Below are 26095 nucleotides of genomic sequence, written 5' to 3'. Positions count from 1 at the left end.
GGAGCAATAAGATTCTCATCTTCACACTAATGATGTTTAAGTTAAAAAAAAAAAAAATCAACTTAATTTTTTACTAATCTACACTAACCTAAGACATTCAACTTAATTTTATGGATAAATTACATTCACCTCCCTTAAAAGTATTGTTAAATAGCACTAACATCCCCTTTAGTTTTCAATTAAACATTAACCTAAACACCTCCACTCTTCTTAACTCACTGTTAACACCGTTAATTGTCTTCGGTTAATTAACTTATCCATCTTTTATTTGCTTCGATCCAAGATTCCATAAAAATTGCAATGAACTTAGTAAAGTAATATTGAATAGGTATTGTTTTATTTATGGAATGATACATTTCATTGTATCACAATTTAGAGTGGACATGGAGAGAAGGAAAATTAGCTCATCCAATCAATATACCCGTTTACCCAATTTCCCTTAATTCTTATACCATCTCTCTTCCAAAGCCGCAATTTCCTCTTCTTGTACAGACTAAGCACCACTTGATGGCTCAACTTCACTTTGGCTCAATTCAATTGAAAATCATTTGAGTAATTCAAATTCATTTGACACCAATCAGAAATTTTCCCCAATTTTTGTGCTATCTCTCCTCCCATTTCTTCTAACTTGGCGTTTCTCTTGACGATTCTGTCTCATATTCAGTTCATATTTGGTTATTCTTGTAGTTACTATCCAATTTACCCACTTGATTAAGTTCTGATTTAGATGACGGTTTTGTCGATGGTGAAGATGAAACAGAGGAAGAAGATTTATGAATGGTTGTTTTTGGAGAAAGGCATCTACGGAGGAAACATGACAATGTTGTTGAGTAAGTGAAAATGGTGAATTTTTGAGAGGGTTGTTTAACTTGGAGCTAACGGTGTTATATGGAGGGGAGGTTAGTGTTTAGTTGAAAACTAGAGAGGTGGCCAGAGTAAAATTTAAGAAGTGTACAATTCACCCTAATTTTATTAAAAAAAAATGTACATTTTACATATAAATTTATTTTAAAAAAGGACAAAAAAATGAAGATAAAAGGAAAGGACTTTAAAGGATCATTTAGGAAAAACGAAAAACTTAAAGGGTGTTTAGATGCATTTGATCAAAAACTTAGAAAAAAAACTAAAAATCTAAGGAAAATTTAAGAGAGATTAAAACAAATAATTGGTATAAAAAGATATTTAACCTGATAAAAAGGAGATAACTTAAAAATACACATGCAATTTTGACAAAAATAAAAAAGGAAAAAGAAGAAGAAATATTTTCACCCCCTTTCTTTAGCTTTAACTGATCTTTAGAGAGTGGCCATGGATTCAAACCCAGCATTACAAGAATGTCCCCAAAGCTACCTTCACATCTATTCCCTTTCCTCATCATACTAACACTTGCATCTCTCTATTATTTCTCTTCATTCATCTCTCTCAATACACTTTCTTCTTCTTCTTCAACCTCACCATCACTCACAATCTCCACCTGCAACCTCTTCAAAGGTACCTGGGTCTTCGATCCCAATCACACCCCACTCTACGACGACACATGTCCTTTCCATCGAAACGCATGGAATTGCATCAGAAATCAACGGCAAAATTTGAGCTTGATCAATTCATGGAAATGGGTCCCACGTGGCTGCGATATGAATCGGATCGACCCGTTTCGGTTTTTGGGTTCGATGAGAAATAAGAATGTTGGTATTGTTGGAGATTCGCTCAATGAGAATTTATTGGTTTCTTTCTTGTGTACTCTCAGGGTTGCTGATGGGGGTGCACGGAAGTGGAAAAAGAAAGGTGCTTGGAGGGGTGCTTATTTTCCTAAATTTAATGTCACTGTTGCTTATCATCGTGCAGTTTTGCTCTCCAAATACAAGTAACATTCTCATTCATCAACTTTTTGTTTTTCGATTTTAAGTTCAGAATTTTGTAAATAGATTGTATTGAATAGGTGACTGAAATGTGAGTAAAGCCTGTTTGGATTGAGTTATTTCACCTTATTTAGTGACAAACAACTGTGAGACTGTTTGGGAGAACTTACCATAACAAACATGACCGACAGTAAGGTGTTTTCGGCTTATTTTAGTAAGTTTTATAGGATAGCTTATGAAAACAGCTTTTAGGCTTGGAAAATGCGAGTGCCCTTAGGGCATTGATTAAGGAAACAAATATAGAAATACTGTGTTGGAAAGTTGGGAGTTTGAATGTTTAGAAGTTTAAAAATCGCTGTTTCCAATGCAAAACTACTAATGGGAGATGTTTTGCCTAATAACATGTAGAGCTTATTAGCTACTCCCATGGAGAAGAAGTATTGCTATTGAGATGCAAGGCTTGTACAAGCATTGTCTCTCTCTTGCATAAATGTGTTTCCATTGCATTCTTTATTCAACTTCTTTTATCATATTTCAAATAAAAAATTAATGCATGATTTCAATGTTACAAATGGAGTGATTTTTTAAGAGTTGCTAGGTTGGAGTAAATGAGTGTTTATTAGACATTAAAGGTTAAAATGAAGTGAATATGTGATGTGCACGCAGAGGGACCACTTAAGCTACCTCATAGTAAGAGCGCCATTGGAGATGTTGGGCACTTGTTTGCATGACCCTTCAGTATATATGAAAAGAATTTGAGTTAATTTTACGTTGTCATAAAAATAACTTGCAACTTATAAATAAGCATTTATATGATAATAAGTGTCTATGCTTAAATACTTTATTAAGTTGTTTATCCCAACAAGTCCTTGAGACATGCATGCAGATGCATAGCATATGATATGCCTGCTTCAGCCTCTGCAATCTGCATTGTTCTAACAAGTTCGCTTACCCGAGTTTCTGTGCACCGTATTAAGTTCTTTCTGCATATCCACCAAGAAAAATCTAGTATATTTAAGTATAAACTTGCATCTGAACAAAGATAGCAGTGCCGCTTTCTCCCCACAGAATTTTTTTTTTTTTTTAGATTTCAATAATTAATCAACTTCATTTTTTTGTTATTATAATATGTTTATGGATGTTAGATGACATTTTTTTCCTTTGGTTTCAATGCCAATTGTTTTTTAAGTGCAATTTTAACAGGGCATGAGATACGGACTTCTGAATTAGATAATAATGATTATGGAAATGCTAACAAGTGCCCTTGTTAAAAAGCTCAAAAGAGAAAGTTTATCTTAAAAATGATGCATTCAATACATTGAAACTTAAAAATGAACTTTTTCTACATAAAATTTATAATTTATTTCTATTTGAGTTCTTAACTTGTGCCCTAAGGGCACTTGTTAGGATAACCCTAATGATTATATTGGACACTAAAAGTTTGCTATGATTTGAATCAATAAAAAGTAGGAATGGCGACGGCAATCAATAAAATCAACCATCCCTGTTTCCTTTTCTTGTGTCTCCTATTTTCTGGGTGCTTGTTAATTGTCGTGTTTAACTGTTTCGTCGTTATAAATTCTGAAACTCCAACCATATGTGCTAATTTCTGATTAAACAAAGGTGGCAGCCAAAGCAATCTGAATCTGGGATGCAAGATGGATCAGAAGGTATTCATCGAGTTGACGTGGATGTTCCTGCAGATGAATGGGCTAAAATTGCAGGTTTCTATGATGTCCTGCTGTTTAATACTGGTCACTGGTAATTCATTCTAACTTTTCCTCAATCCTGAAACTTCTGGATGATCCAGTACCACTTGAAAAATAGTTTTAGTTTTGACTGCCAAAACATGCATTAATAAATAGTTGAATGAGCTAACTATGTCATTATAGTGAAAATCCTGGAAAGAAAGTACTCAAAGATGTTACTTATATAGCAAGATATGCTATGATGCAATTGATCTCTAGTTAATTTTAGGTTGCCCTGTTATTTTTGTCAACCATTAGGATGATTAAGTTTATAGATATAGATCTAGTTTGGATAAACTTTTCCACAAGTAAAATCATAAAAGGAAAATGCTGAAGTAATCTTGTAATAGGCATGATAGCTTTAACTAATAGCTTATCTCACAAGTTTTTACCTTCTACATAAGCAACCATAACTTGTAATAAATTTATCATGAATTCGAAACTAAATAATTATTTTAGTTAAAAAGTTCCTATAAGCTAGAAGTTAATCCAAACTGAGTCATTATTGATTTTGTATTTAATAGGTGGAATCATGACAAATTCCCAAAGGAGAAACCTCTTGTCTTCTATAAAGCAGGACAACCAATAGTTCCTCCACTCGAGATGTTAGATGGACTTAAAGTTGTTCTTGGTAACATGATCACATATATAGAAAAAGAATTTCCTAGAAACACACTTAAGTTCTGGCGTTTACAATCCCCAAGGCACTTTTATGGCGGAGATTGGAATCAAAACGGTAGCTGCTTGTTCAACAAGCCACTTGAGGAGAACGAGGTGTGTATTTCTAAAAATTACTAATGTTATGTCTCGCAGTTCGTTCCTCCCTCCCAAACTTCTGCTATGGAGTTGCAGCACTTGACCTCTTATTTTCCCTAATTTTATTGCCATGCACCTGCATAACATCTCGCATAAATATCAAACTCTAGATTACATTTAATGTTTTTTAAAGGCTTGAATATTTCTCGTTTTCTGGTAGACTCCGTTCCATTTTGTTCTTTGGCCTTTGTATTTTCAAGCATTAGCCTAAATAACAGTATACTAACACCTGAACAGCTTGATTTGTGGTTTGAGCCCAGGAACAACGGAGTTAACAAGGAAGCAAGACAGATGAATTTTGTGATTGAAAAGGTATTACAGGGCACAAACATCCATGTGGTTGACTTTACGCATTTAAGCGAGTTTAGAGCTGATGCTCATCCAGCCATATGGCTAGGAAGGAAAGACGCAGTTGCAATTTGGGGTCAGGATTGCATGCATTGGTGTCTGCCGGGTGTCCCTGACACATGGGTTGATATTTTATCACAACTAATCATTGATGGTTTTGGTAGAACTAGTAAGTTGTAGAAAATGGAGACTATCAAGTTAAATGATGCATATCTTACCATACACTGAAATTTTTAACTGGAGATGTTGAGGGGCATGCTGCCAAGTGGTGGGACCAATATATGAGAATTTTGAGCTGTACATAGAAATGTCAAAGGTTGATGTTGGACGGAAGAAAAGTTTTGCTCTTTGACTTTTGATGTAGAAGCAAGCCACTAATTTGCCCGAGCAGAAGACTATATATGAAAAGCGGCTTCCTTTTGACTTTTAGTACATTTTTTTTTTTGTCCTTTTGACTTTTAAGTACATTTCTTCATAGGGCTTTGTCAAATGTTAGCATTGAATTCTTTCATTAATCTATTATTACTATTGTATCGTGGAATATTTTATTCAAAATTTTGTTATTTAGACAGTGCATTACATTAGACTAATAAACTCGTGAAGGAAATTTTAATAAGAAATAGTGTTTTGAGTTTTGACAATTTATTCAATTAAATAGCTTTGTTTGGAAAACAGTCTTTAGGGAGTTTACCAGCGAAATGAAAGATTGTCAAGGGCAATGGGTTGCGGATCGAGTTAGCATCAAACTGGTCTATCATAGGGATATATGAAAATATTTCATGGTAGGTAGACCGTAGACAACTCTTGAGAACCAATTGCTGGCAGGGCACATTTCTCAACTCTTTAAAATGCTCTCTTCAATAAACAATGGGAAATCATTAAGTTGTTGTTACAGATATGCAATTGAATAGTTCTCCGTTACTTGTGAATCCACGTGACCGTTTTTGCTAAAGATGCATTTGACCATGGTAGAGAGAAATTGATCTAATGTTGTCGGATTGGCCAATATTGAAATGTCTATTGTTTGATGCTAACAAAAAGAGCGCCATGGGAAGATAACTTATCTCAAATTTTCGAAACACCATATGCACAAGATCAAGGGATTCAGAAGAAAATTTGTTGTCGCTGGTTTGAACCATTATAGTATATCTTCCCTCAAGCATAGAGAGGGGTAAGCGCGTGTTGTACATGGATAATGTCCCTTTACAATTTTTTAGTTCTTTCAAGGTTATAGTTTACATCTTGTTCCAAGTCACACCCGGAATTAAGTTGAGAACGATGGTTTGTATGATAAGTTGTCAGGAAATAAAAACAGATAATGCAAGAATGAAATGAAGCTCACATACTTAAATTTATGATTATAAGATCACCTTCTTCCACGCTTGCATTTACCGCAAAAGTCTCCTGAAACAATTTGACAAGTTGTGGTTGTCTACCATCCAATTTAGCAAGGCAAATCATACCAAAAGATTGACAGAAAAGATATTAAATTTAAAACCAGATACATATACTTCAAAACAGCATTTCAGACTAATATTAAAAATCAGCACTTGCAAATTGCAATGGTAACAATTAAATATTAAAAATACAAGAACCATCTCGTCATGCGGAGCGTGAATCTACAACTACACTCCCATATCAACCTCATCGCCATAAATTTGGCGTGTTAAATTCAGTATGGGGATAACAATGTATAGTCCCCTCCGTGTCATGTTAAAAAATGATAATTAAAAAAATGAGTCTCCTAAGGGCCTGAAAGAGATACTATTGTAATGTACAAGATGGAGAGGCTTGCAGTTGCAGCCACCATGGGAATGGCATGAAATGATGAACATTTCAAGAAGAATAGTTTACTACTTTACTTCTTAGCCTTTTCCATCTTGACTCTGATCTTTTCTTCCATCAATGATATTTCTGTCTCAAGATCATACATTCTGTTGAGAGCACGCATGTTTTCAAGGACTTCATCAAGACATTTAGTATCGTTCCCATCACACCTCAGATGCTGCATAGGACCATGAAGTAGCTTATTCACAATACCCATACTAAGGGCATACATTGCTTCTTTCTGTTCCTTCGAGACGTCACCACGCATCTTTGACAAACATTTTTCCAGCTCAGAAGCTCTAATCCTTTCAACATAAGCTCTAAATTTCTTAATAGTAGGAACAGTTTCAAGAGAGTCTTTCCACGCCTCAAATGTATTCAATTCCTCCTTAATAATTCCACGCGCTTCCATAGCTTTCCGTTGTCTATCCTCCTTGTTAGCATCAACAACTTCCCGAAGATCATCCACATTGTACACTAGCGCATTCTCCAGTTCCGACACACCCGGATCCACATTCCTTGGAATCGATATATCAACGAAGAGCCGTCTTCTCACACCTTGGCCAACCGGAGGAAGAATCTCCACGTTCTCTTTTGAGAACAAAAGGGACTCAGATGCAGTACCAGTGAAGATCACATCAGCCTCAGCAGCACATTCCATCATCTCAGAAAGAGGTCTATATACTATGTCAACATCCTTCAACTCCTTCCTAATGGCATTGACTTTCTCTTCACTTCTATTAACAACAACCATTTTTCGACACCCTTTAGCAACCAAATGTTTAATCACTAGCTTCCCCATCTTCCCCGCCCCAATTACCAACACCTTAGCATCACCGAAAGAAGACTCCAAACGCTTCATAAGCGCCAACTCCACAGCAGCTGAACTAACAGAAACCGACCCAGACGAAATGTTAGTCTCAGTTCGAACCCGTTTTCCAACAGAGATAGCCTGCTTGAACAAACCACTAATTTTCCTATCAAAACCTGGCACCCCTTGTCCAGATTTAACAACTTGTTTAACCTGAGAAAGAATTTGACCCTCTCCAAGAACAAGGGAGTCAAGACCAGCAGCTACTTCAAACAGATGTTGTGTGGCGTCCTTATTATACAACAAGATCTGATGTTTAGAAATCTCAGGTACCGAAACCCCACTTTTCTGCAAAATCATGAAAGCAAGAATAGAAAAATGATTAATTCATTCTCTAGTCAACATCAAAACAATATATATTATTAATACAAAACAAATAAACCATCAATTTAGTCCATAAATTGTATAAATGTAATAAGTAGCATCTGCTATAGAGATTAAGTTGACGGATTTACATATACTATTTGGATCAAATTGATGGTTTATTCATACTGAACAGAATGAAGAAGGGTCAAGATATATGAATACCTTGGAGATCCAATCGGTGACTTCTCTAACACCGCGGTGTTGAGAGAGGGCAACAAGGTATATCTCAATACGATTACATGTGCTGAGAACAGCTGCTTCTTCAATATGATTAAGAGCACATAACTCTTGAATAACTTGAGGCCACTGTGCTTCTGGAATTGCAAGTTTCTCACGCATCTCAACGGGAGCTGTATGAACGTTGAGTCCAATCACAATTATGCTGCTTTTCTCCTTTGTATATCCTAAAACAAACAAAAAAGAAAAATTCAGCTCAACACCCTGTAATATAACAGTTTTTTTTTTATATTTTTAATTGATGATTTCTTACTGTCAGCTGAAGAGGTTTTAAGGATCTCGAGAGGAGAAGGTTTGGAAACGATGAAGTTTTGAGGAAGGGGATTATCAGAACGAAGGGTGCATTTGGGAATTTTGGGGGTGGTAAAAGAGAGTCGTTGGGGAGCGAATGTGGATTTAGGAAATTGAGCAGGGGAAAATTTGACGGAGGAGCGAAGAGTGTGATCGGTGGAGGAGGAAGCCGCCATTGACATTGCAAGGGAATGAAGAAAGGAATGAGTGTGATCGGGTGTAGATAATAGGAATGAGTGCGGCGTATTTTATTTGACCAGACAAAAAGTGGAACAGGTATCAGAAAGAAAGAAACATGACAATATGGTTGGTTGGTTGGTTTGGTAATGGTTCGCGTTTTCTCCACACGCCTACATCACCGACCCATTCATAATCATTCAACAACTCTCTCCTCTCCGTCCTTGCTTGCTTGGACCAAGTTCCAACTTTCAATCCTAGTAGTATTTAATCTTACACTTTTCTTTTTTACGATAAAAAAAATACTGTTACTCTCACCGTTCCGATCACAGTTTTACACAATTATTATATTATGAAAACTAACGTTTTGTCTTCTTATCGCGTATAAATTAGCGATAAACTACTACGAATATTGGGTTTCCTTCAGAAAGAAAGAAAAAACTACGAATATTGGTTTATATGAAATATTGATTGAAGCTATAAGAATACACGATTAATGTTGTCAACTTGTAACAAACTTATCTTTTTCTACGACAGTAATAAAATATAATTTATATTTTTATCTTTTTGAATACAACGACAAAATAACATTTTTATGTTCAAATTTATTTGAGAGTATAATAATTGAAAAAAGATAAAAACATCCCCAAAACATCATATTTTCTTTATATATAACTAGCAAAAGATGGACACCCATGTGTCGTCTTTCCGCTTTTTTTATTGCGCTAAAGTTTGAAATTATAGATATTTAGTGCTTTTAAGTTATAACAAACTAAACTAGTTTTCTTTATATATTTCAATGATACAAACAATGTAACAAAATGTGTATCATTTATTAAAATACTTTTATTAACTATAATCAGTGGAATAGTGATAGAAGATTAAAATATTTTTATTAATTTGAGGGAGGAGGATAGTGTGAAGGAGTGTGCTATTTTGTTGAATAAGATTATTTTACAGGATCATATTCATGACTTTTGGAGGTGGAGCATTGATCATGGCTACTCGGTTCGTGGGATTTATCGCTTTCTAACATCTGCAGTCGAAGGAGTAATAGAGAGTGACATCAACAAAGTTTGACATAAATTAGTTCCTAAGAAGATTTCTCTCTTTGGTTGGTGTCTGCTTCAAGATAGAATTCCGACAAAATCAAATTTGGTGAGAAGACATATCCTTCAAGTTAACGATAATTTATGTGCTGGAGGGTGTGGCGTCGTTGAAACAATGGATCATCTTTTTATTGTTTGTGATTTATTTGGGAAAGTTTGGTTCTTAGTCTGTCAATGGCTCGGCATCTCTTTCGTATTCCCAGGAGCAATCAAGGATCACTATTTTCAGTTTATTCATGTAGCGGGCATGCCGCGAGCAGTTCATTCATACTTAAAAATTATTTGGCGTGCGTGTATTTGGGCAATATGGAAGGATAGAAACAACTGTATCTTCAAAAATGAGATAATCAATCCTCATGGTATTCTTGAAACGGTGAAGATGAAATCCTTTTTATGGTTGTCTTTGCACTTTCTACCTATTGCCTTTGATTTTCATGATTGGTGGAAACAACCACTTTGTTGTATGGGTGTTATGTAATTTTTTCATGTAATTTCTTCGTTTTTGGGTGGTGGCAACCTCTTCATAGGTGCCTTGGTTTGTCACAGATTTTGGGTGATTCATCACTTTAACACACCTTATACGGGGTGAATCACCTTTTCGTGCGAGCAATATATTCCATTTTGATTTGTTAAAAAAAAAAAACTTTTATTAATTATAATCAAATAAGAGAACGTTAGTGAAAAAAATTAATAAATATTGTATTTATATCGTGATTAATTTATTTTTATTATATATTTTTGTATCTATTTATACCTTTGCTAAACAAATCAAAATAAGCTCTCCTCAACATACACAATTTTTCTCTTTTTTAAAATAAGATATTGTTATATTGCAGTGAGATTATTCTTACTATCATTAATGGTGTCCGTCATTCCATTCTTTCTATTGTGTTGACACGTAAATAATAAAATGTATTTTATATTTTTTTGACAAGAAAAATGTATTTTATATGAAATTTTGATTTTGATTAAAATTATAAATACAAATATTGTGACTTTCAAATTGTTACTTATCCAATAAATCATGTTTATCTTTTTTCAATGACAATAATAATTTAACAAATCCTTAAAAAAACAATAATTTAACAAATATAATATAATTTTTATATTTTTAAAAAACACCAATAATATAAAATTAATATAGAAAAATATATTTAAATTATTTTCATTTTAAAAATTTTCTTTAGGCTTCTTGACAAGCGTCCTTAGGACACTTGTTATCATTTCCTTTTATTCATTATCAAGTAAACCATCAAATTGGTATTTGTATTTGTACCAAATTTTCTATTTGGTCATTGACTCTATTAATAACTCAAAATGATCTATATCTTTATCAAACATTCATAAAAATATAAAAAAATCGTCATTTTTAGCTATATATATATATATATATAAAGTGCTCCTTAAAAAAAAACAACGTGATATTTTTTTTAAGGGAAAAATGGGGCGGAAATAAAGATGAACATGGGTATGAATAGTTGTTTAATTAAAAAAATAATTAATTTAAATTAATAGGGTTAAAGTTGGAAGAAAATATAAAAAACTATAACTATATGCTAAAAAGCTACTTGAAATAACTTTTCAAAAAACGATATAACCTCATGAAAAAAACTTGTTACCAGACAGAGCCCAAATACAAACAATTTGGTTTAATCATATATTATCCAAAGAAGAATTGGTACATATTGGTTGGGCGAGGGTCACACGCTGACCTTGATGAACACAAGATGATGGTTGATTAGCTTATAAGCTAATCAAACAAACTATAACCTAGCTTTTTTGTGTTACCAGACAGAGCCCAAATACAAACAATTTGGTTTAATCATATATTATCCAAAGAAGAATTGGTACATATTGGTTGGGCGAGGGTCACACGCTGACCTTGATGAACACAAGATGATGGTTGATTAGCTTATAAGCTAATCAAACAAACTATAACCTAGCTTTTTTGTGTTACCAGACAGAGCCCAAATACAAACAATTTGGTTTAATCATATATTATCCAAAGAAGAATTGGTACATATTGGTTGGGCGAGGGTCACACGCTGACCTTGATGAACACAAGATGATGGTGAATATCCTAAGGATAACACCTCTTTCTTCTTTCAACGTCACCAAACCCATTTCCTCAATTCGTTCTAACCCTACCTTTCTCTTCAACTCTCTCCCTACCATTTCCATTCGTCAACCGAAGCGTGGTTTTCGCGGTGGAATTGTTGCCATGTCTGCTGCACCTACTCCTGGCTCGGTCCAGAAATCGGAGGAAGAATGGCAAGCTATTCTCTCCCCCGAGCAGTTTCGGATTCTCAGGCAGAAAGGCACTGAGTACGTTATTTCATCTCTCAAACTCTCAATCAACCAACTTTTCAATATTTAGTTGCTTATTTAATAGCTTATGAAATCAGCTTATGCTTATATGAAAACAATTTGATTTTATTTATATTATAGAAATAGCTTATACATAATCACTTTATGCCATAAGCTCTTAGTTAAGCTATTTATCTAAACAGGGAACACAGAAGTTAGACTAGAAAAGGAGGGTAACTATGTAGTATGTACTATAGTGGCTTAATGAAATAGAGCCAGCCAGAATCATGTTTCTATGTAGGATTAAGGCACAACTTTTACTGATTTACAACTATAAGAAAGAATTAATCAATTAGTTTTTTGGAGTAAATGGGATTGGTGCATGTCTTCGATGAATCAATATAACTTTAACATCATTTTATAACATTTAAGTCTGTGGTGTTCACCTTTAGTTATTAAAAACTTTTCAGAGAATCGAATTAGGGAGTAAGAATTTCACAACTTTCTGTATCACATTATTTAGAGCACCGCATAATTGAGCATATGTGATTTTCATACAATACTACAATTAACACATTTATATAACATTTTGAAACATGATATTATTTTACTCATGCTCTTTGAGAGGTCACAGTTTCAGCATTTGTTGCACTCATGCCCTTTAAATGGAAAAGGATATAGGGGATTAACATACGGAGATATAAGGGCTTCATATGATTTTGGTTCTTTGCTATTTCTGTGCAATTATCATAGGCATGTGGCAGGGAAGAGAAGCAGAGGAGATTAAATTAGGTGGAGGAGCAGCAAAGTTTTAGGCTTTTGCTGGTTAAGGAGATGTTTTGGAAATTAGAGACGAGGAAAGTTTTGCAGTAAGTGGTTAGAGAAGGGAGGAGTGATGCAGTAGAAGTTTAGCAGGTGTCAAGGGAAGATGCTGTCAAAAGAACATAAAGATCTCTTGCAAAGTTTTGTCAACATGCAATTAATTTGTTGGAGTATGGTTTTTGGGGGCAGTGGTGTTATTGGAGTAACTACTAAATCTTCTAACATGATAATATTCACGGGAGGAGATAGCATTTTATCTTACTTGAGGTGGTCTTGCAATGAAATTTTAATATCACAATATTTAAATATTTTTAACTTTGATATTTTATAAAAATAAAAAAAAAACCATTATCATATATAATGATATATAAATGTATAGTTGTTTATATTTTTTTTGGAGGTAATATTGAGAGAAAGTCAAGTGTTAAATGTGTAGTTTGGATGATGATTTTGTCATATTAAATTAGTGATCTTAGGCAATTGATTAGACATAAACCTGCAGTCTATGTTTCACATGTTATATCTTTTTGAATTTTGTAATATCTATTGTGTTGATGAAATTTTTACCTGAACTGTTTGAGTTTAATATATTTCACTCTCTTTTACACTAAATATAGTTGTTTGTACCAATACTTTTCTGTCAACTTGAACAAATAACAGTTAATGATATATAGACTCAAAATTGAGATTTCCTTTTCTGTTAACAAGAAAATGTTTTGGTATTATTATCAAGGTACCCTGGAACAGGAGAATATGACAAGTTCTTTGGGGAGGGAGTCTACAGTTGTGCAGGTTGCGGGACTCCACTCTACAAGTCAACGACAAAATTCAATTCCGGTTGTGGCTGGCCAGCCTTCTATGAGGGTGTTCCTGGAGCCATAAACCGCCACGTGAGTTTATTTGTTATTATGCTGCCTTATCTTCACTATTTTTGCATATTACTATTACTGCATCAGCAATTTAAGTTTTTACAAACCTGATAAAATTGATGTGTTTCACCACCAGGCGGACCCAGATGGAATGAGGATAGAAATAACATGTGCTGCTTGTGGGGGACATCTCGGTCATGTATTTAAAGGTGAAGGATTTCCGACACCCACGAACGAACGCCATTGTGTCAATAGCATTTCACTAAAATTTGCGCCAGCCAATTCCTAGTTATTTACAATGAAGTCCACTCTGTGGATACATGATGCTCATGGTCCATAAAGAACTATAACAGTACTGAAATTGGGACTGTGGCTTATAAAGTTGTACCTAAAGTATGTAGCTTAAATAAATGTTAAACCAGATGTTCCTTTATTTCCCTCCTCTCCTGGGGGTTGTATTATGTATGTTCTCAAGTGCCTGTATTGTTCCTGAGACTGTTTTGGTATGAAAAAGTTTAATGCCATAGAGTGTAGTTATGTTTGAACCTATTAAGCTGTTTTTAATAAATAAAAAAATAAAAAAAACTATGTTAAAGATATGAAGTATCCACTGTTGTTTAATTAGGGGCATGGAAATGTTATATATGTGAAGTGTCATGTGGCACACCTTCATTGGCCAATGTTATATAACATTGGTATCCCAATGACACAAGTGGTGTCCGACATACCATCGGGTTCCCTTTGGATTATGATTAATTTGCATACTTGAAATGAATGATGTTTTTTCATTTCATCCCGATTATCTTGACTCACATTTCATCCCGTGACCCGACTTTCAAAGCCGGTCCAAGGTTAAGCGAGATCTTAAAATATACTGTAGTTTTACCAAAATAAAGTTCCTAGCGAAACCCTTTTTTTTTTTTAGAAAATAATATTTTTGACAATCTACTTTCTTAAAATATAACAAGACTTGTGTTTTTTTTTTCTTGTCAAAAAAAAAAAAAAGTCTTGTGTTTTTTTGACATAAAATAAGAAATTGTGTTTAAATATATTTTTTTGTCTTTTATCAAAAATTTGTGTTTGTCCTTTATCTTTATTTTTTTTTTCTTTTCAAAATCGTTTTCCTTTTGACAAAAAAACTTATTATATTTTATATTTTTTATAAAAATGAATCATACATAATTATTTTCTATTTTCTATTTTCTGAATGACAGTAATAATTAATGAAAGACTATTCTCCTAAAACAAAAAAGAATAAAAAAAAAGCAATTGCCACATGGTAAACCACGTATTTGTCTCTCCAACATGAAAAATCTGAGAAATATTTGTGATCCACAAGTTCCACATCAGTAGACGCAAAAATTGAATTGCTGAGATGGCAATAATTCACAGACACACAATTCATATATTCATTCACGTAAGATTCCAACACCATATCCAAAACCTTTCTATAAGCCTTTTGTTTTCTTCTATCTTTCACCTCTCTTCTTCTAAAGTCTACGTGTATCTTTCTCCTCCTCCATTATTTTCAAGTATCCACTAATACTTCTAAGCTATATTTTTCTTCTTCTTCTTCTTCTTCTTTTGTGTGTGGCTATTTTTATCTCTCAACACAATTTTGAACAAACAAATGCAAATGAACTTCGGTTTTGTTACTTTCTAATCAACCACTGCCACTATGTTGGAATCTTTACTAGCTTCTTCCCAAACCATCAAGGTAACTTCAATCCGTATTCTTTTTTTATCATACATAAACAAAATTGGAAATTCAACAAAACTTTAAATATGTTGCTGCTCACTCCTGTGCATATTCATTCATATTTCATAAGTGTTATTTTAAGGCAGTTCAAATACATGGTCAATTATATTTAGAACACAATAACATTTTTGACACATTCGTTTCTTGATTAAATGGTTAATAGTTAATACAGTGATTAATTACGTATAGTGGACAATTAAGGAGTAAAATAAGGTGTTGTAAACGGAATTAAACTCATATTTGAACTATATTATCTATGTAAAGAAGGAATGAACAAGGTTGTGTAAAAAAATATACATGATATTCATCAACCATATGCTAATTGTAATTTCTCATGTATCTCAATTGTGTTAGCCATGTAATAAAGTTTATGTCTATTTGTAAACTGCAGCACACGGCACAATTGTTTTTTTGACTAAAAAGTATTGGTCTGTACAGTGTCAACAAATTGTATCTCTATTTGTAGATTTTTTTTAAGTGTTAAAATTATTAGTTTTAATGAAATATTTTATTGGTTTCCCTCTCTTAAAATTGTATTGTTGGTTGCTTGTTTTGAATATACTCTGCAGGGATATGACCTGACCAAACAAAAGAGTCCCGGTTATTCTCGTGCTGTTTCGCGGATTCGTACAAGTTCTATGTTCACGCATTATTCAGTTGACAAGCAAGTTCCGTTTCAATGTCAAAGTACTGCTGCATCAGAAAAATTCACTAGAAGAAGGCCTCTGGATGCTCCTTCATTTTCTGGTCGGAATTTATCCTATTTCTCCAAGCATAGGCAACTACGGTGGGATCGGTTACAGACAAATGTTACGTATGATGTTGCTAGTGCGGTTGAAGTCATCAATGATTTAGGATTGGATACTCTTACTTTCTTGGCCGTCACTGTCTTTATTGTCCCCTCATTCAAATTAATTAAAGCCAGTCCTGTAAGAATTTCTTGATGGCTTTGTCATAATCTCATTTCTCAATAATTATTATCATGTAATGCTCTTTATTAATATGGATTAATGCATTTTTAAGTTAATCGTACAGACACAGGCATTAGATGATGTAAAAAGAATTCATAATTTATTGCCCTATATATGTATGATTGAAATAAATATAATGGCTATTGTTTTCAGATACTTGGTTTCTTCTGTGCTGGAGTGGTGCTAAATCAGTTTGGTTTAATTAGGAACCTTGAAGATGTTAAAGTTTTGTCTGAATGGGGAATCCTTTTCCTGGTAAGATAAATATCAGTAAGGTGACGCTGCTACTCTTGTTATTTTTCTTCTTTTACTTCATATATATTTTTAGCATTAGTTTGTCATCCTCAAATGTATCATTGGAACTGTGATATATGCAAACATATTTTAGCATGTTATTGCTCTATTTAAGAAAAAAAACTGGTAGTCCACACCGATATCAATATCCAGTGATTATCATTTTACTTGGTGTTTCTTGTTTTATTAGTTTTTGAAGAAAGTTTAGAAGGAGATGATAGTCAGGTTTTTAATTATTTCCTTTCACCAGTTTCCTGATAAAGTGCACTAAGAATGTTTTAGTGTGTTTAATATATACCATAATCAAAGAAGACATCTCCGCCGAGTTTTTCATTCTGGAACTCTGGTGTTGCAAACTCTAATTTTCAACATGAATTCTTATCATTTTTTTATTTTTTTTTGTATTTATGCATGTAAGTTCAACTTCTATCTGTATTGTTTATTTTTATTTTCTACATAGGTCCCAAATCTCAGTGATTGACCCATTTTACTTTATATAATTTCAATAGCAGCATTTTTGAACCTAAACTTGGATTTTGGAACTTAGATGTAGCACATTTTCTGTTATGTTCTCATACGTTCTGAGACAAGGTAGCAAACATACACATTAATATATGACCAGGGGTTTTAGAAGAACTTATGATGATCAAATATAAGCATGAATAACTTACATTCCTGTCATGGTGATAAATGATAATCCTCTGTAATAGTTCTGAAACAAACGGTATATAATTACTCTAAAATAATGCTTATTTCTTTTCAGCTGTTTGAGATGGGTTTAGAACTTTCCCTAGCACGTCTGAAGGCTCTTGCAAAATATGCCTTTGGAATGGGACTGACTCAGGTATGATGCTTTGGCAGTGACAGTGGACATGTAAAGCGAATTTTTTAAGCCATTCCACTCAATTTACTCATTGTTTAACATAGATGTTTGTTATTGATTTGTTATACTTAGTCATTCATTATTTATAATTTCTCTTCAACTTCTAAGGGAAAACACTAATTTCTTATTTAATTTTGATCTGTATTGTCCATATTTCTTATTTTAATTATCATTTTATCACTTTTGAAGGTTCTACTATCTACTTTAGCATTCACTGCTTTTGAGCTTCCACCAAATGGAGCTGTTGGAACAAAGATATTGCAATTCCTTTTCCACTCAAGGTCTGATCTGGTAAGACTTATGTCTATATATCTAGCATTTTTTGTTTCTTGTTTGTATTTTTGTCATTATTGTAAACTACAGCCATTCTGATGAGAGACATACAGAAGTAACAGAACACTCACATGCAGATACAGACACTTGAAATAGGTTTTTTTGTTTTGTTTTTGTTTTTGTGTGTGTGTAAACAAATTTAGGGAATGAGGTATATTTCTGTTGTTGATTTTATGGTCTTCTTGGGATATAGCTGATTTGATGGTTCTGCAAACTTGCATCAAGCTACAAGTCACATTGACCTTAAGCCACTTTACTTAACTAATCTGGTTTAGCTGTCTTTAAAGACCAGAAGTGTCACTAAAACTTCATCCATTATAGGCAACGTGGTTCCCACTTCCTAGACATTTTACAAGGTCCTAGTTGACAAGATGCTACATCATCCTTTCTGCCTAATTCAACAACGAAAACTACTGTTCAAAGTGGTGTTTGATAGAGCCTAATGACATCGCTTAATTCTTGTAGCCAGCTGCACCTTATAGGATATAGTGTTCAATCCATACTGCCCCTATTCTTCTAACTAAATTATAATTTCAACTCAAGTGTCCATGCTTTGTCTCCACTTAAACGGGTTTTGCATAAGGATCATTCTTAAAAACCTGACTGTAGACCTACACCTAACAGCTCTTTCAAGACGACTTTTGATAACATAGATAATTAATTATAGCTTGATATGAAAATGTGTGGTATCGAGGAAACTAGAAGAGGCTTCTTGCTTTAACCTTTAATTTATTTTGAGATATTTATAGGTGAACATCAGGAGTATCGATGAAGCTGTAGTGATTGGGGCTGCTCTCTCTCTGTCATCCTCTGCATTTGTTCTACAGGTATTTGTGATTTTGAATACATTTGAAATTGGAAATAAGCAAGGCAAGTCCTGTACTTTGTTAGTACAAAAGACATGATGTTGATGTATCTGTAGTACCTTGTGATGTATGTTACTAATTCCTACAGTTGTACACCTGTTTTTTCAGTGTTCTTTCATTTGCTATGTTAACTGGGAAATTACAATGGAAATAATGTTATAAGTATGTTATACATTATTGGTTTTTAGGCGCTCTGCATGCATGAAACCATTGTGATGTGACACTTAACATGGACAATGCAACTTATCAAGTGTGTGTATGCTTGTAGCTTCTTGCAGAGAAAGGCGAGCTTCCTACAAGGCTTGGTTCAGCAACCCTTGGGATACTTCTTTTGCAGGTTTTTGTCTTATACCCTTGTTTGGTTACACCGTCTTCATTTTCCAAGTATGTAATTTTTTTATCACAAAAAATGTTGCTCTAAATCATTGATAATTTAGGTTACCTGCTGATATCTTCTGATATGCCTCATTACATTGACAAGTTTGGTGTCGGTAAACAAAAGCTCTGGTTGAATTAACTTTGTCCTTTTTCTACTGCTTGTTATCTCCAGGACATAGCTGTTGTACCTCTTTTGGTCATACTTCCAGTACTTGAGAGCCAGGTGAGGTGTAAACTGCAAATAATATTAACATGTATCTCGCACTTTCACTTTTTCTGTTTAACACATTGTCATTTTGGTTGCTTCTTTATGGACTGGGAGTTAACAGTTTTAGGTCTAGTAGAGCTCTTTATTGTGCTTTGGCATATAGGCAAAAATGCATTTTTTGTTTGGTGATGATATTCACACTGTACTATCTGTAATAAGAATATACGTTAGTATATGCAAAAACAGGGCAGGGCTGCGTACAATACACCAAAAAGGTGGGACTCCTTCCTGGACCCTGTGTATGCGGGAGCTTTAGTGTACCGGGTTGCCCTTTTTTTTTATATATATATATGGGCCTGTAATTTGGGGGTGCTAGTCTCGTGTGTACAACACGTAACTATCATGTGGTACTTTTTATGTGAAAAGTTGGAGCATAGCCATAGACTAATTACTAGACTGGAATCAGCCACTTGTACTAAGTTAACAAATTGGGAATCATTTTCATCTATGGTCTAGACTAAGGAATGACAGAATATGTATTACAACAAGAATATATAGGCTTATCTGTTTAAGCTATGGTTAGAATATGGGTGGGGCTTATATGTACAACACTTGTAAATTCTAATATACTTGAACTTATCCCAACTATAAATTATAATACAATAGTTGGAAGCCTATTAAGGTCGATCTTGCTTCTTTCTTCAGAACCATCTCTCTTTGTTTCTTATTTTTTTTTTTTTTAAATTCTATCTCTATTTTTTATGGTAAGAGTATAATGTCAGTTTTTAAGTCATTGGGGCATTGTTTCCCTAAAAAAAAAGTCATCGGGGCATTGTTAGATATAAAACTGTTCACGAGCATCCACAAAACAGCTTAAACAAAGTTGATCCTTTACATGGTATCTGAAACTCTTAGCTTACAAAAAATCGTGGAGCATTGTTTTATCAAAGATATACACAGAACCCTTCACTTCTCTAAAAAAATTCATTTAGATTTTGTGTTTATACCTATCTAGTATAAGTTTTTCTTTATGCATGCCTACATGTATGTGTGTGAGTTTGTGCATACACACCATGTTACAGCATTGTGCTCATACTGTTCTTTTTCACTTTCTACATTTAAATGTTATTTTTTTTAACTTTAAATATCAAAAGTAGGACTTTTAGGTCGTCGGACTCCAACTTCTATTGAAATGGTATTTTTGCTTAAGTATTATATTTCCTATGATTAACTAAATTGGTTATTTTTTATTATCAGATGCATCAAGTTGTGTGTATATTGTTCACCCCATGCTATCTTATCTCTTATTCTAGAATATGACAGAGGGAAGTATTTGGCCCATGCTTGCTCAAGAAAGTTTGAAGGCATTAGGTGGATTGGGCCTGCTTTCTTTTGGAGCAAAGTTTTTTCTCAGAAGAATTTTTGAGGTTTGTATGGAATATACTTCGCAAAGGAATTTATCCAAAAAATTAAATGCTTGAAAATCCAGACTCATTTTTTATGCATTCTAGTCAGTAAATTGTTGGTGAAATTCAGGTTGTAGCAGATACAAGAAGTTCAGAGGCTTTTGTCGCTCTTTGCTTGCTGACTATTGCTGGGACTTCACTACTCACACAGAAATTGGGCTTCAGTGATACGGTTCGCTATTTTTCAATGCACAGTGTTTTATGTTGGGATTGACAATGGGATTATGCAAAATATTGAATACCTGTGTGTCAATTGTATGTAATGTCACAATCCAGCTTGGAGCATTTTTAGCTGGGGCAATCCTAGCAGAGACAAATTTCAGGACCCAGATTGAAGCTGACATAAGACCATTTAGAGGCTTGCTGCTCGGGTTGTTTTTTCTAACTACAGGAACTTCAATTGACATGCAGGTGAATATGATTATCATTTAAGATATATATATATATATATGACATAGTTATATTGTCTTTGTTTGCAGTGTTAGTAATTACTGGACTGTTGTATCTATGTATATATGCAATCTTAGTTATAAACTAGATATTTTAATGGCACAGGATATTTTTTTGGGTGATTTAGTACTTGTTTGGATTGTTGGATGCTTTGTTGTTATGGCGTCAAATGTTGGCCTATCATTGTTGGATTCCTATCAAAACACAGTAATGGCCCAAGATTTTGATCAAAACAAACTGAAACTGTATTTTACTTGGACAATTTCAAATTCTCAAGCAATTTCCTAATGCTTTCTGAAGTGGGGATACTCACACACACACCTTTTTCATGTTATTGTTTAAAAAAAAAAGTGTTGATATGACATCTCGTATAATTGGGGTAAGGTCTAACTTAACCTCGAAAGCTATTTCAAGAGGTGAGAATTGTCCAAGCCTCAAAAGGACTACTTTGGACATATTCTAATTAATGTGCGATTTCAATGCACCCCTATCGCCCAAGACTAAACATCTGGAGCATGGACTAGTGCAGGTGGCCAATAACAACACTTTATGACGCCAAGGATTAGACGTATAGAGTGCCAACAAATACAGATGGCCAATAACAAATTTAGGATATACTCTGATATCATGCATTAAAGAACATATATCTTACCAGCTTGCTTTTTACATGGAATTATGAAATATACCCATCACGTGTATGAAACTACAGATGTCTGTCTGTTTTCCTATGTATAGTTATTGTTATTAATTTTACTGCAGGTTCTCTTGAGAGAGTGGCCAAATGTACTTGCGCTCTTGGGGGGTTTAATTACTATCAAGACATTGATCATAACTGCAATTGGTCCTCGTGTTGGCCTTACTTTACAAGAAAGTGTAAGAATAGGATTGCTTCTATCCCAAGGAGGAGAGTTTGGATTTGTAGTATTCTCTTTGGCGAATAGGTAGGATAATATATAACCTATCACATTGATGCTGTTTGAGTGTGACTATCATGTTTGTTCTTAATTGGAAATTTTGTGGTTTGTTGTAAACAGTCTTGGGGTGCTTCCACTTGAGCTGAACAAGCTGCTCATAATTGTTGTTGTATTGTCAATGGCGTTAACCCCATTTCTGAATGAAGCTGGAAGGAGGGCTGCTAGCTTTATTGAAGACAAATATGATGTTGATAATGTATGCCTTTTCATGTGTTAAGAGTTATAATTTTGGAAGTTTTTTGCACACACACGACACGCATACAAGAATTGTGAGAATGATTGTCTGTGGCGGATTACTAGTGTATTATTTGAAATGAAACGTCCTGCATAAGAAATATAACTTAAGATTGCAAGTACAAAATAATTCGCATGCTGTATCATTAGTAGGTCCTAAAAGCACAAACTTCGCACTCACTGGATTTTATGCATCAACTTATTTTCCCTTATAATTATTTTATAACTGAGATGTTAAAAATATGTGGAAGTCATATAGCTGTTCCTTCAAGAGATATGTGTGGCAGTTTATGTTATGTGATTTCATTTTAACTGCAAGTTACATTGGCTGAGTACCAAGTTATTTGCAGAAACAGAAAGATCCTGAGATGGTTAACTTCGAAGTTAATGAACCTGTTGTCATCCTTGGATTTGGACAAATGGGCCAGGTAGGTCGATCAATACATTGCACAACCTGTCATTTACGTTTCCCATTTCTAAATTTCACCTTTTGTTCCTTATTATATAAAGGTCCTTGCCAATTTGCTGTCCAACCCAATGGCTTCAGGGGGAGATGGTGATGCAATAGGATCGACTTATGTGGCATTCGATATTGACCCCAGGGTTGTAAAGGTTAGTGTATTTGAGCATTGTGCGTAGCTATTTCGATGACTACTCGTATTTGGATGGAACATTTTCCCTTTTCCAGACGTTTTTATCAAGATAATGAATGCTTTCTTTGATGACATTTCTTACCCTTCATATTGGAAACTCTTAAGTCCACCATTTATTTAATTTTTTTCTCCCATCATTAACAGACAGCTAGAAAACTTGGTTTTCCTATTCTATATGGGGATGGATCACGTCCAGCTGTTCTTCAATCTGCCGGAATCTCTTCTCCAAAAGCTATCATGATTATGCTCACCGAGAAGGAGAAGTCAATTGAAGCTGTTCAGAGGTTACGATTGGCCTTTCCTGCAGTAATAGTCTCTTCCCTACACCTACCCCCATTCCGAGCATCTTCTTTTCTTATGTCAACTTATAATGTGTATAGAGGATACACCTAAGAGGGAGAACTTAGTGACTAGTTTTTTTCTTTCAATTTGTTTATAAAATGAATAGCGATAGACCCCAAAATTTGAGAAATGATATTTGTACAACCAATTTCTAACAACTTTTGGACAACTTTCTCTCTCATACTCACATTACATTCTTATTATCTCTCTACCTTTTTCTCTCTCTATTGATTTTGACCAATCAAAATAGAGAAAAACAAAGTTGTCATGGAAGTTGTTTAGAAAAGGTGTACAAATATCACTACTCCCAAAATTTATCTCACGAAACTTACAGTTCATTGTGTTTGATTGGAAATCTCTTTATACAACATATGCCCAATTTTTTGCACACAATATTAGAAACAGAAGAACATGCACCTCTAAGGTCAAATATGTGAAGTTGGTTAAAAAAAATTTTACTGCTTGATATATTTTATCTGTCTTTATTTCTGTTATCATCTCTTGTTTTAATTGCTTACTTTATGATGAAATTCATAAGGTTCCAATATATGCCAGAGCTCGAGATCTAAAACATCTTTTAGATCTGAAGAAAGCAGGTGCAACAGATGCTACTTTGGAAAAGGCAGAGGTACTGTCAATAACTTTTCCCCCTCTCCTGATGGTTGGAGCTTGTAACCACTGCTCATAATTTAAGTGGAAACTGCTGCTAAATATTAAGTTGATTCTTGCAGACTAGCTTACAACTGGGTTCTAAGATGCTGAAAGGTCTCGGGATGATGTCCGATGATGTATCATTTTTGAGTCAGCTTGTTAGAGATTCTATGGAGCTACAAGCTGAAGAAGCAATCAGCCAATCAGAATATCAGGAATCAAATATTATGGAACCATTGCAGGTACTTCAAAACAATGATTTTAATTCGGGTAAATGCTCATTGTGTGTGTGTGTGTGTGTGTGTGTGTGTGAGAGAGAGTTGATATGCAGAATTTATCTGAATTTAATAGAATTTATAATTGAGAAGTAGGAGAAAGTTTGGTTTATTGTATCTGACTACCTGTACATGAAACGTGATAACTTCAATGCTTAGTTATTTGAATTGATATAGAGTCAATTGGTCTCCATCCTGGTACCTGATTGGAGTATACGCCGTAGCCATAGTCCATAGATTTTTCTTCTGTTTCACTTTTAATATTACTTTTTTCCCTATGTAAAACCGGTGCTATAAAATTACTGCAATTTGCGGGTTGAATTTGAAAGAGACCAATTCTATAACTTCTAGTCTCACACAGCAACAACTGCATAAATGTCATTTACCTCTATTATTTTCTACATTGCTTATTATTGAAGTTTTGAGGAAATGATTTTTTTTTTTGGGAGCTAGATTTCAAAATAACTTTGATATCATGCACTGATTCTCCATTTTTAAATTTATTCTCTACCAATGGGTGGAATTGCTGTGATAACTTGTACTAATGAAACCATTTACTTTATAAGGTGAGAGTTGCTGACGTTATGGACTCACGCGTTCCGGTGACAACTAATACACCAAAATATGAAGTATCAGTACCAAACCAGGAAGATCAAGCTTCATTGGGTAGAATTCAGAAGGAAGCAGACCTTGAAGAACAGGATTATGAACTAAATCAAGCTGTTAAATTAGAAGGAAATGGTGCTCCATGTAGCAAACAAGATATCGGAGAAAGCTCGGTGGTTGGATCTGAAGATGATTTAGGACACTAGTATCTTCAGGACCCATCAATCCCTACACATACTGCCATAGAAGAACCCTGACAATGTAGGTAGGGCTTCTTCCCATTAATTTTGCGCCTCTAACCCTGTAAGTTTAGAAAGATTCGAGTTCTATTTTTATTGCAGAGCTAACAGTATATGTATAGGAAACATGTCATTAAGAGTTTGTAGGACAGCATCATTCAAACTGAGATGCTCATTTCAATTCTTTGAAAATCATAACATGTATAGTGACTTTATTACATGATGAAAATAATTTATATTTTTTCCGCGCCTTCAACATGATATGTAGCTTTAGAGTTTGAAACATGGCAACGCCTTATCAACAACCCTTGTAAGAACAAGCACTCTTTGGAATAATTAATAAAATAAAAACCACATTCATATTAACAATGGTTGCATTGTCTTTTCAGCAGCAAACTTAGGTTCAATCCTATTGGCCACTTTCCTAACAGTTTCTCACTGCAAAAAACGGTTTCCAGCAATAGACAGTTCCATAAAAACACAAAATTTTAGCATGGTCATGTGCTAGAGTCTCACATTACAGGCATTGTGGACCATGAGCCAAGCATCCTAGAATAGGAATATGCATATTATATCAAATGTACATATCCTAAAAAAAAAGCAAAGTTTATGCTGCCTGTAAGTACATTTTTAGATAATTATATTATACGAAAGTATACATTCAATAGTATGTGATTCTATGCAAAGTTTTTACCACTTGTTTCTCAAGACCAGCACATCAAAACCACTTGTGTTTTTATAAACTTGGTTGTTTTTTTCTCTTTCAATATACCACTTGTTAAAGCGTTTAGGTTTTTTTTTATACCACTTGTTTTTACGCCCAAAACAACACAACCACTTGTGTTTTTTGTATATCTCGTGATAGC

General features: G+C 34.1%; 4 protein-coding genes across 6 annotated transcripts; 3 read left to right on the top strand and 1 right to left on the bottom strand.

Moving 5' to 3' along the window:
• Positions 1-1243: 1243 nt before the first annotated feature.
• LOC11413348 (protein trichome birefringence-like 12) lies at positions 1244-5342 on the top strand. Of its 2 annotated transcripts, none has more exons than XM_024781742.2 (4): positions 1244-1864; positions 3483-3620; positions 4132-4381; positions 4684-4888. In XM_024781742.2, the coding sequence occupies exons 1-4, from the start codon at positions 1335-1337 to the stop codon at positions 4696-4698; spliced, it is 933 nt and encodes a 310-aa protein (XP_024637510.1). In that variant the 5' UTR covers positions 1244-1334; the 3' UTR covers positions 4699-4888. The 2 variants fall into 2 exon arrangements, with proteins under 2 accessions (XP_024637510.1, XP_024637509.1); XM_024781741.2 differs by having other exon boundaries at positions 1248-1864; positions 4661-5342.
• On the top strand, positions 1432-25427 carry LOC11415397 (K(+) efflux antiporter 3, chloroplastic). The gene is made up of 20 exons (XM_003608290.4): positions 1432-1447; positions 15209-15364; positions 15976-16335; positions 16531-16632; positions 17435-17515; positions 17744-17845; positions 18637-18714; positions 19022-19090; positions 19304-19354; positions 20653-20766; positions 20876-20977; positions 21082-21216; positions 22015-22196; positions 22290-22425; positions 22814-22891; positions 22974-23075; positions 23261-23422; positions 23997-24086; positions 24190-24351; positions 24951-25427. Exons 2-20 carry the CDS (start codon positions 15326-15328, stop codon positions 25194-25196), a joined length of 2391 nt encoding a protein of 796 aa, XP_003608338.3. The 5' UTR covers positions 1432-1447; positions 15209-15325; the 3' UTR covers positions 25197-25427.
• LOC11407725 (glutamyl-tRNA reductase 2, chloroplastic) lies at positions 6280-8746 on the bottom strand. The gene is made up of 3 exons (XM_003608293.4): positions 8326-8746; positions 7998-8239; positions 6280-7757 (listed from the first exon to the last, which is right to left on the bottom strand). The coding sequence occupies exons 1-3, from the start codon at positions 8543-8545 to the stop codon at positions 6630-6632; spliced, it is 1590 nt and encodes a 529-aa protein (XP_003608341.1). The 5' UTR covers positions 8546-8746; the 3' UTR covers positions 6280-6629.
• On the top strand, positions 11652-14200 carry LOC11416416 (peptide methionine sulfoxide reductase B5). 2 transcript variants are annotated; one of them, XM_003608291.4, is made up of 3 exons: positions 11652-11974; positions 13512-13668; positions 13784-14200. In XM_003608291.4, exons 1-3 carry the CDS (start codon positions 11715-11717, stop codon positions 13934-13936), a joined length of 570 nt encoding a protein of 189 aa, XP_003608339.1. In that variant the 5' UTR covers positions 11652-11714; the 3' UTR covers positions 13937-14200. The 2 variants fall into 2 exon arrangements, with proteins under 2 accessions (XP_003608339.1, XP_024638475.1); XM_024782707.2 differs by lacking the exon at positions 11652-11974 and adding an exon at positions 12092-13045.
• Positions 25428-26095: the final 668 nt, after the last annotated feature.

This window comes from Medicago truncatula, chromosome 4, assembly GCF_003473485.1.
Source record: "Medicago truncatula cultivar Jemalong A17 chromosome 4, MtrunA17r5.0-ANR, whole genome shotgun sequence".
Classification (NCBI taxonomy): domain Eukaryota; kingdom Viridiplantae; phylum Streptophyta; class Magnoliopsida; order Fabales; family Fabaceae; genus Medicago; species Medicago truncatula.
This window is presented reverse-complemented; position numbering and strand designations above follow the sequence as displayed.